The sequence below is a fragment of the Nycticebus coucang genome, chromosome 21 (assembly GCF_027406575.1).
Source record: "Nycticebus coucang isolate mNycCou1 chromosome 21, mNycCou1.pri, whole genome shotgun sequence".
Taxonomy (NCBI): Eukaryota; Metazoa; Chordata; class Mammalia; order Primates; family Lorisidae; genus Nycticebus; species Nycticebus coucang.
This window is the reverse complement of record NC_069800.1, coordinates 43,757,377-43,768,685: the sequence shown is the minus strand read 5'-3', so window position 1 is coordinate 43,768,685 and position 11,309 is coordinate 43,757,377. Positions and strand designations below refer to the sequence as shown.

General features: G+C 44.9%; 1 protein-coding gene across 3 annotated transcripts in view; it reads left to right on the top strand.

Annotated features, from left to right (window-relative positions):
* The first annotated feature begins 856 nt into the window (after nucleotides 1-856).
* Nucleotides 857-11,309, top strand: part of SAMHD1 (SAM and HD domain containing deoxynucleoside triphosphate triphosphohydrolase 1) — a 65,593-nt gene continuing 55,140 nt past the window's right edge. For 2 of the 3 annotated variants that reach the window (XM_053573565.1, XM_053573564.1), the window contains exons 1-2: nucleotides 906-1,228; nucleotides 9,421-9,487. In XM_053573565.1, the coding sequence (XP_053429540.1) occupies nucleotides 919-1,228; nucleotides 9,421-9,487 (377 nt within the window). In that variant the 5' untranslated portion in view covers nucleotides 906-918. Of the gene's footprint in view, nucleotides 1,229-9,420; nucleotides 9,488-11,309 lie in introns of all 3 variants that reach the window. The other variant, XM_053573563.1, reaches the window with a different exon arrangement.

Below are 11,309 nucleotides of genomic sequence, written 5' to 3'. Positions count from 1 at the left end.
TTTTTCTTTTTGTACCTGTTGCCTATATCTTGTTCCTGTTTCCTACATTATGAATTCATTTGTAAGGCCCCTGGAACAGCGCCTGGTACACAATAATGCTCTGTTTGCTAGGTAAGTTTGGTTTACCATTAGACCCCCAGGTCTAATCTGCCTCATTCATCCTTTATCCCTAGATAGGTCTATGGGTTGGTTGCTGGGAAGGTGTGTTTGCTTTGTTAGTAGCAGTAGTGGTTGTCTTTTCACTTGCCAATTGCATGGACCAGTATTTATACAGAAGTTTGGACTCTGTCTCAGATTGGCAAAGTGAGAGGAAAATCCCTGCCGTTTTTATGTGCTCTTACCACAAGGTACTAAACAATCTCTGAAAGTAAATGTTAAGGAAGTCGGGATGGAAAGAGGAGGTGAGGATACTTCTTTCGAGGAAACTGTCTCCAGTTGGAGGGGAGTCTGAAGTCTGCTCCTTTGTGGAAACCTGAAGCCTTAGTGGCCCAGCAATAGTGTGGAACTTGTAAAATGCAAAAAGCCTCCATCATTCCAGGGTCTTCTAGTTCAGCGTCCTGCCCATTTTTCTCTTCATTGGGAAGGTGCTGGCAGCCTTTTAGGTTTATTTTAAGTTTGGGGCATCCGAAACCCGGCTAAAGGTAGATGTGGGGTACTCATTTGGAGGAGGATACCCACAATTAACCAGAGGGACACAGTGCGCAGGTGTAGACCAGGGCGCGCTCTTTCCCCGCCCCTGCCCTTTTTGCGCGACTTCCAAGCCACTCCCTTTGTCGTTGCCGTCCCGGGGACCGGAGTTGAGGACAACTGGACTGCCTTTGCGCCTGCGCAGGGAGCCAAAGGCTAAAGCCCTCAGGGCCGCCTGGGCCAAAGGGCTGAATTGTCAGTGCGCCTGCGCGGGAGGCCAATAGGTTGGCAATGCTGAGCAGACTCGCCGCCCGGGTCGGGCTGTCAGTGCGCCTGCGCGCGGGCTGGGCGCCGCGGTTCTTAAGTGTGCAGTGCCGGACTCCAGGTGCAGTCATGCAGGGAGCCGAATCCGAGCATCGCGCTAAGCGGCCCAGACAGGATGGCAGCCCAAGAACCCCACCAAACACTCCTTCCGCAGGGGCAGACAGGTCCCCTGGCCCGGAACTCCACCGCGACCACAAGACCTGGGGCCCGGAGCAGGTGTGCTCTTTTCTAAAACGCAATGGATTCGAAGAGCCGGGACTGCTGAAAAACTTTCGAGGTAGAGGGGCTGAGGGGCGCGGGACAGCGACCAGGGACGGGGGCCAGCGGGTCTTGAGGAGAGGCTTCCCTCGGGTAGAGGGCTACGCCAGAGGACCCAAAGGCGAGGAGGTAGACCTGGCGCGGGCGGCTCCGAGGAGGGTGGACCCGCGGTGGGGGGCGCCGTGGGAGGGAAGACCTGAGGCGGAGAGCCCTCCTGAGGGGGGCCCAAGGCGGGGAAGGGGGAGCCCCACCGAGGGAGGCGCCCAGAAGGGCTGTCGGCCCTCCCTGAGGCGGGGGAAGGAGAAATGGGGGTGTATGGGGTCGGGGAATCCCTAGGAAGGGAGCAGACTCTGGGAACCTGGGAGGGGCTGGTGTAGATTTGGTTCTCGCTCAGCTGGGGTTTTTTCAGGAATTTGTCACCCCAGCCCCGGGGTACCTTTTTTTAGCTGGAAGAATTTTTTCCCCAGACTTTGGTCAGAGGTTTGCTGTCATTAAGACTCCCCAGGCTCGGGAGACCCCTCTGTGCTAACCACAGCTCCTTGAACACTTTCCACATGAAAGGATGTTCTGGCGCTTTTAGGTTTCGGTTTCCTTCCTGTGGAAGGAACTTGGTTCATCTCTGAATTCCCACTGCCTCCCATAGCATCTCGGCACTTAAGAAGTGTGGGCTAATTGTACTTGCAAAGCTCAATAACGGTCATGTCTTGCTCTTTAAAAGCTGTTGCCCTTCCTAAGTCTGAAGGCTGGGGTTGTTAACTTGAACACTGAATCCTCAGCACCCAGATGGCCATATTGCAAGGGGAAAGGCGGAGGTTGAGTTTTAAATGAGTTGACTGGTTCATGTCCACTTGAAGTCTACTCAACCTTTTTGTCCTTTTGTTACTGGAAGTTGGACACTTGTCCACCAGGCTGCATCAGAGAGAACTAGGACAAGTGGTTTGAGAAGAAAGTAAGGGAGGTTTATTGCAAGCAAATGTGGAGAATGGAGGACTCCTCTTTTCAGGTACCATTGTCCTATCCATAAGCAGAAACACACAGTTTTATTATTATTATTATTATTTTTTGAGACAGAGTCTCACTGTGTTGCCCTCAGTAGAGTGCCATGGTGTCACAGCTCACAGCAACCTCAAACTCTTGGGCTTAAGTGATTCTCTTGCCTCAGCCTCTCAAGTAGCTGGGACTAGTGTGCTACAGGCACCGAGCCTATTATTTTTCTTTTTTGGTGCAGAGTCTATGGTGTCATCATAGCTCATAGCAACCTCAAACTCTTGGGTTCAAGTGATCCCCCTGTCTCAGCCTCCCGGGTAGCTGAGACTACAGGTCGCTGCCGCAATGCCCAGCAAATTTTTCTATTTTTATTTTATTTGTATTTCATTTATTTCTGTTTTGAGGCAGAGTCTCACTTTGTTGCCCTTGGTAGAGTGCCATGGCGTTCTAGCTCACAGCGACCTCAAACTCTTGGGCTTAAGCGATTCTCTTGCCTGAGCCTCCCAAGTAGCTGGGACTACAGGCACCTGCCACAACACCCAGCTATTTTTTGGCCCAGGCTGGATTTGAACCTGCCAGCTCTGGTGTATGTGACTGGCGCCCTATCCGCCTGAGCTACAGGCACCAAGCCAATTTTTCTATTTTTTCTATTTTCTATTTTTCTACTCAGTTTCACTTTTGCTCAGACTCGTCTCCAACTCTTGAGCTCAAGCCTTCCTCTCACCTACACCTCCCAGAGTGCTAGGGTTGCAGGAGCTTTTAAAGGAGGATTTTGAATCAGGTGCAGTGGTTCATACCCACCCGTAATCCTAGGACTTTGGGAGGCTCAGGTTGGCTGGATTGATTACACTGAGGACTTCAAGACCAGCCAGAGCAAGAGTGAGACAACCTCCCCCATTTCTACTAAAAATAGAAAAATTAGCAGGGCGTTTTGGCTAGCACCTATACTCCTAGCTCCTAGGGAGGCTAAGGCAAGAGGATTGCTCAAGGCTAAGACTTTGAGGTTGCTGTGAGGTACAATGCCATAGCACTCCACGCAAGGCGAAGAGTGAGACTCCATCTTGGAAAAAAAACAATTTTTTTTTTGAAGAAATACAGGGGGTTTTCAGTTTCAGGGTATTGTTTAACTATAGTTGATAGTTCTAACTACATAATCTCCTAACCTCTATGACCTCTGCCCGTATAGTTCCCTTTAGCCATGTCCTGAGGTAAAAGAATATCACCCTGTCCCTCTGATTACTGGCCTTGGATAGGGATGTTGGTTTTAATTCCCAAAAACAGTGGTGGTAGTTTTTTTGTTTGTTTTTTGTTTGAGACAGTCTCACCATGTTGCCCTTGGTAGAGTACCTTGGCGTCACAGCTCACAGCAACAACCTCCAACTCCTGGGCTTAAGCGATTCTCTTGCCTAAGCCTCCTGAGTAGCTGGACTACAGGTGCCCACCACAATGCCTGGCTATTTTTTGGTTGCGGTTGTCATTGTTGTTTAGCAGGCCCAGGCTGGGCTCAAACCTGCCAGCCTTGTTGTATGTGGCCAGGGCCTTACTCACTGAGCCACGGGCGCCAAGCCAGAGTGGGGGTGGTTTTAAAAAGAAAGCACATAAAACATTTTTCTCTTTTTCAGGTCCTTCCCTGTGAAGTGTTTAATAGGAAAGTGGTTATTTGGTGATTGTGATTTGCAAATGCAGTAAGCCGTCTGCATTTGTGGGGTGGAGCCCTGTTTGCCTGGGTTGAGGCCTGGGTAGGAGGAACTTCAGTGGTTCAGGACCTAAAGATAGCTTGAATGGGTATTGGGAAATGGTACTTCTCTTTTTTCCTCTCTTCCTTTTGTTTTCCACCACAATAATGAATTTTTTTTTCTTTAGCTAATAACAAGTGGGGTGAAGTAGTTCTATATTTTATCTCCGTAATGTGATTGGCTATGTTGTTGGCTCTATATTTTAGTGGTATTCTGTAGATTAACTCATCAGCCTCCAGAATGATCTATGTTCTCTTGAACCCTACGTGTTTTCTTTTTTTTTTTGAGACAGAGTCTCATTATGTCACCCTCAGTAGAGTGCCACGGCGTCACTGCTCATAGCAACTTCAAACTCTTGGGCTTCAGCAATTCTCTTGCCGCAGCCTTCCAAGTAGCTGGGACTACAGGTACCTGCCACAACACCCAGCTATTTTCTTTTTTTGTACAGAGTCTCACTTTATCGCCCTCGGTAGAGTGCCATGCCATCACACAGCTCACAGCAACCTCCAACTCCTGGGCTGAAGCTATTCTCTTGCCTCAGCCTCCCGAGTAGCTGGGACTACAGGTGCCCGCCACAACGCCCAGCTATTTTTTGGTTTGCAGTTCAGCCGGGGCTGGCGCCTTACCGACTGAGCCACAGGCGCCGCCCTCACCCAGCTATTTTCTGGTTATAGTTGTCAATTGTTGTTTAACTGGCCCAGGCCGTATTCCAACCTGCCAACCTGGGTGTATGTGGCCAGAACCCTACCCACTGAGCTAGGGGTGCCACCTCAAAATTATTCTTCTAACCATTAGGTATAAATAGTGAATAAGTAGAAATAACCTAAATGTTTATCAATAATAGTGATAGCTAACATTTGCATGTTCACTTTGTGTGAAGTACTGTTCTATGCACTTTACAGGTCTTATAAAATCTTTAAAACTCAGGCCAGCTATGCCTTGACAAGTATTCTCAGTTGGGTGCAGGGGCTTACACCTGTAATCCTGGTACTGAGAGGACAAGGCAGGTGTATAACCTGAGCTCAGGAGTTTGAGACCAGCCTGAGAAAGAGTGAGACCTTATCTCCACTAAAAATAGAAAAACTAGAGCGGCGCCTGTGGCTCAAAGGAGTAGGGCGCCGGCCCCATATGCTGGAGGTGGCGGGTTCAAACCAACCCCCGCCAAAAACTGCAAAAAAAAAAGAAAGAAAGAAAATCTAGCTAGGTGTAGTGGCAGGTGCTTGTAGTCTCAGCTATTTGGGAGGCTGAGACAAGAGAACAGTTTGTGCCCAAGATTCTGAGGTTGCTGTTAGCTATGATGACATCATGGCGCTCTACCCAGGGTGAAAGAGTGAGACCCTATCTCAAAAGAAAAAAAAGAAAAACTCATTAAAAACCACAGGAGAACATAAACAATGTTAGATAATCAATTTAAATGATTTTAAATAGTCCAGAGTTCTGGAATCTTGAGGTTGAGAGGGACAAGAATTGACTATATAGAAAGAGAAAGGGGCAGGGGGAACCAACAATAGTATGTGTATATGTATAACTTTTTCAAATCACAGAGTATTGTGTGCTTTCTCAGGAGATTTTAGAAAAATCAACATTTTGGATGTTGCTGAGATTTTTTATTAATAGTTTGTCACTCATATTCATAGCTCAGGAATACAGGTCAGTGACAAACTTCTATATAAATCAGCCCCAACCGTGCCGGTAGGTAGGGCACCGTTCACATACACTGAGGCTGGCAGGTTCGAACAGAGCCCGGCCAGCTAAAACAACAACAACTGCAACAAAAACAAAAATAGCTGGGTGTTGTGGCGGATGCCTGTAGTCCCAGCTACTTGAGAGGCTGAGGCAAGAGAATCGCTTAAGCCCAAGAGTTTGAGGTTGCTGTGAGCTGTGACGCCACTGCACTCTACCCAGAGCGACACCTTGAGACTCTGTCTCAAAAATAAATAAATAAATCATCCTAAAGAAATTCTTTTTTTTTTTTTTTTGTAGAGACAGAGTCTCACTGTACGGCCCTCAAGTAGAGTGCCGTGGCGTCACACAGCTCACAGCAACCTCCAACTCCTGGGCCTACGCAATTCTCTTGCCCCAGCCTCCCGAGCAGCTGGGATTACAGGCACCCGCCACAACGCCCAGCTAGCCAAAGAAATTCTTTACATTCCAAAATCAGTTTGTGCTCTAAAAGATACCAGCCTTCTTCATCTTATCAAAATTATTCATAGAGGCTTGGTGCCTGTAAGTCAGTGAATAGGGTCCCGGCCACAAACACGGAGGCTGGCAAGTTCGAGCCCAGCCTGGGCTGCTAAACAATGACAACTGCAGCAACAACAACAAAAAGAATAAACCAGGCATGGTGGGTGCCTGTAGTCTCAGCTACTTGAGAGGCTGAGGCAAGAGAATCACTTAAGCCCAAGAGTTTGAGGTTGCTGTGAGCTGTGATGTCACCGCACTCTACTGAGGGTGACACAATGAGACTCTGTCTCAAAAAAAAAATCTTTCATAGAATCAATAATTTCTGTACAAATTTGCATATGCCTTTTTTCTTAGTTCAGCCACAGCAGACTTATAAAAAGCTGCAACCTCCAGTGATATAGCAAATGCTCCAACAATATGAATCTGCAGCTGCCTTGGCAAGAGGTCATGCATTTGAGGTTTGGCCAAAGCACTGGAAGCCATGATAGTTACTGTCCTTACTGGGTATGCCAACCTCAACATGTCCCTCCTGGCTAACTGCCTGTTGCTGACATTTTAACCTGATAATTCCAAGAACAATAGCCTTAAATTTCTTTTCTCATCCCCACCCCCATACACTACCTGTTTGAAAGGAAGATGCTGTCCTGGCAACTTTAACTATGACTGGGTTGGGTGTAGTGGCTCATTCCTGTAATCCTAGCCTTCTGGGAGGCCGAGGTGGGTAGGAGACTGTCTCAAAAAAAAAAAAACAAACCAAAAAAACTCTATAACATAGGTTCAATTACATACCTGTTTTAGAGGTGAGGAGAGTAAGATGTAGAAAAACTGTTTAATATAGTATATCTATACTGTGGAATATGAGATAGCCATTAAAAATGATATATAATTTAATAATTGACAAAAAATATTTATGACATATTGGGGCAGGAAAAAATAGGTTATAAGACAATACAATCTTTTTTTTTTTTTGACACAGAGCCTCAAGCTGTCACCCTGGGTAGATTGCTGTGCCATCACAGCTCACAGCAACCTCCAACTCCTGGGCTTAAGTGATTCTCTTGCCTCAGCCTCCCAAGTAGCTGGGACTACAACCAGGTGCCCGCCACAACGCCTGGCTGTTTTTTGGTTGTAGTTGTCGTTGTTTGGCAGGCCTGGGCTGGATTTGAACCCTCCAGCTCTAGTGTATGTGGCTGGTGCCTTAACTGCTTGAGCTACTGGCTCCGAGCCTTATTTTTATATAAAATTACATAATTGTATAAATGTGTTTTGAATGGTGCCGTCTAAAATGTTAGCAGTGGTTACCTATAAAGAGAACTTGAGTTGATTTTGTTTTTTTGTTTTAGATTGTCTGGATTTTCTTACATTGAATGGCTATTTTGCATAATAGAAAAATGTAGAAGATACTATTTTGTTTAAACATTTTTTTCTTCTTGGAAAACTGCTTCCTCATTTTCTTTTGTTACCTTGAGAAAGAAGGCTTTTGTTTGTTTGAAAATAGTCTCAAAAAAAAAAAAAAAGAAAGAAAGAAAATAGTCTCTAGTTCTAGAATCTGAGATCAGGAAGGACAAAAATAAACTATATAGAAAGAGAAAGGGAGGCCAGGCGTGGTGTCTCACACCTGTAATCCTAGCACTCTGGGAGGCTGAGGCAGGTGAATTGCCTGAGCTCACAGTTTAAGACCAGCCTAAGCCAGAACCAGAGCGAGACCTCGTCTCTAAAAAAAAAAAAAAAGCCAGGTGTTGTGGTGGGTATCTGTAGTCCCAGCTACTTGGGAGGCTGAGGTAAGAGAATCGCTGAAGCCCAGGAGTTTGAGGTTGCTGTGAATTCTGACACCATAGCACTCTACTCAGGGCAACAAAGTAAGATTCTGTCTCAAAAAAGAAAAAAGAGAGAAAGGGAAAAAAACCAACAACATAGTATGTATATATGTATAACTTAATCAAATCACAGAGTATTATGTGTTTTCTAAGGAGATTTTAGGAAAATCAACACTTTGGGTGTTCCTGAGGTTTTAACTTAAGTTTTCTTTCTCATCCCTACACTAAACCCTAACTTTTTGAAAGGAAGTTGCTGCCCTGGCAAAACCCCACAGGTAGTCTAGTTTCATTTTTTGCAACTGGACTTTCCTTCAAATCACTTACATAAATTTTAAGTTTTCTGCCAGGCAAATTGGTTCATACCTGTAATTGGTTCTTTGGGATGCTGAAGTAAGAGGATTATTGTGAGGCCAGGAGTTCAAGACCAGCGTGGGCAACACAGCAAGACCACTTCTCTATAAGAAATTTTTTTTAGGCTGTGTGCCCAGAGCTCAGTGGTTAGGGTGCCAGCCACATACACCAGGGCTGGCAGGTTCGAACCCGGCCCAGGGCCTGCCAAACAACAATGACAACTACAACAAGGACAAAAAATAGCCGGGCATTGTGGCAGGTGCCTGTAGTCCCAGCTACTTGGGAGGCTGAGGCAAGAGAATCGCTTAAGCCCAAGAGTTTGAGGTTGCTATGAGCTATGACACCTTGGCACTCTGCCTCGGGTGACATATTCAGACTTTATCTACAAAAAAAAAAAAAAAAGGCTCGGCACCTGTAACTCAGTGGGTATGGTGCCAGCCCCAGCTGGGGCCAGCTAAACAACAATGACAACTACAACAACAACAACAAAAATAGCCGGGCATTGTAGCAGACACCTGTAGTCCCCGCTACCTGGGAAGCTGAGACAAGAGACTTGCTTGAGCCCAGGAGTTTGAGGTTACTGTGAACTGTGATGCCGCAGTACTCTACCAAGTGTGACATAGTAAGACTGTCTCAAAAAAGAAACAAGAAATTCTTATCTTATAAGAATTCTTATTATTATTATCCAATCATCGTGGTGCCTGCCTGTAGTCCTAGCTACTCAGGAGGCTGAAGTGGTAGGATTACTTGAGCCTAGCCTGGGTGACAAAGCAAGACCCTGTCTTTTTTTTTGCAGTTTTGGCTGGGGCCAGGCTTGAACCCACCACCCCCCGTATGTGGGGCCGGCGCACTACTCCTTGAGCCACAGGCGCCGCCCAGCCTATCTTAAAAAGAATATTAATAATAAATTACATTTTTATCTGATTTCTCAAAAAAATGCTTCTTATGTAATTGAAATTAAGACTTTATAAGTAGTAAATCAAAAAAGTGGTCCTTGGCACAGTCCATTACCTGTAGAGGGTGCTCACTAAATGTTGACTTAAATAATTTCTGGTGGATTCAAATTGAAAAAAATCAAAAAGCATATGTTATAAATATTGAATTTATTTGTCTTTTTACTCTCCTTTCTTCCATAGAAAATAAAATCACGGGTTCATTACTGCCCTATCTTGATGAGTCTCATCTTGAAAATCTTGGAGTAAGGTAAGTGATAAAATCCACATGGTATCTTCTATAGTTGGTGCCTTTGAAAAGGAAAAAAAATGTTCACATTATAACCAAACGCACTATTTTTGAGATTAGGATTCAAGTATCCAATTCATGTTATATTTGTTCACAGACATGTCCCTTTGTCTTTCATAATATTTATCCACTAATTCTAAATTCACTGTGTAAACAATGATTACTTACAAGTATGAGGCACAGTGGCTCATACTTGTAAGTAATCCCAGCACTCTGGGAGGCCTTGTAAGTAATCCCAGCACTCTGGGAGGCCGAGGTGGGTGGATAGCTTGAGTTCAGGAGTTCGAGACCAGCCTGAGAAAGATTGAGACCCCACATCTACTAAAAATAGAAAAATGAGCAGGGTGTGGTGGCAGGCACCTATAGTCCCAGCTGCTTAGGAGGCTGAGGGAGATCACTTTATCACTTGAGCCCAGGAGTTTGAGGTTGCTGTGAGCTGTGAAGATTCCACTGCATTCTACCTGGGACAACAGAGTGAGACTGTGTCTCAAATAAAAAAAAAAAGAACTTTACAGACAAGCCATCATGAAGTTTGTAGTGACTACCTTTTTACTCTTAACTTCAGAATAATTAAATTACATATACCAGAAAATATGCAGCGTGGACATAAAGTTCATGTGCAATTTAAAATAGTTTAGTATGGTAAATTGTACTTGAACTTAGTGTCCACCCTATATAAGAACCAAGAGGAAAAATATATATTGCTAAGAAAATCAAGGCTACAAACCTATCTTGAGCATATTTCTAGGTTTTCCTAAAGCTATTTTAAGACTAGGACATATCCTTGGTATTAGATTTAAAAGGCACTATGTAAAATAGTTTGGCGAGTTTTTAGTTGTATAATTTGGGAGAAGACCCTTCAGTTTGTGTACCTGTGAAATGGATAATGAGACAATTATAATAAGGCCTTAATTAATTTTAGATAGGTAGGTCTCTACATAGGGCTAGATGTATAGGATCTAGACTAGAGCAAGACCACTTAAAAAATCTCTGTTGAGGCGGCGCCTGTGGCTCAGTGAGCAGGGCGCTGGCCCCATATGCCGAGGGTGGCGGGTTCAAACCCAGCCCCGGCCAAACTGCAACAAAAAAACAGCTGGGTGCTGTGGCGGGCGCCTGTAGTCCCAGCTGCTCAGGAGGCTGAGGCAAGAGAATCGTGTAAGCCCAAGAGTTAGAGGTTGCTGTGAGCCGTGTGACGCCACAGCACTCTACCTGAGGGCAGTACAGTGAGACTCTGTCTCTACAAAAAAAAAAAAAAAAATCTCTGTTGAAGATCCAGTGTTAAATTCCTTAAAATGGAGATTTTGTTTTTATTAGAGAATTAGCAACTTTTCTTTTGGAATTTCACTTAGCTAAATGTTTGTGGTAACAGTAACCAAAGAATCAAAACAAAGGATTGTACTGATTACTTCATGAGCTATTGCTTGGTATATGATAATGGGTGTAGACTGTAAAAGAAGACCTTGGCAGGACCTTTAACTTGCAGTAAATATCCTTTGGATCAGAATCTTCAGGGACCTCATCTTGGCTCTTTCGTAACCATATTTCAGCCCCCTCAGTTCTCTCCAAGGCCCCCTTGCTACCTATTTCCTGTCTATAATAGTTGCTTACCACTTGAATGAAATGCAATTTGTTCGATGGAACCACATGTGTCTTTGTGCACCCACATTCTATCAATTCATTCTACACATATTTATGGGAGGCTTACTATGTATTAGGCATTCTTCCAGGAACTTGGGATGCATAAGTGAACAAAACAGACAAAATTCTGGAAGGAACATGATAT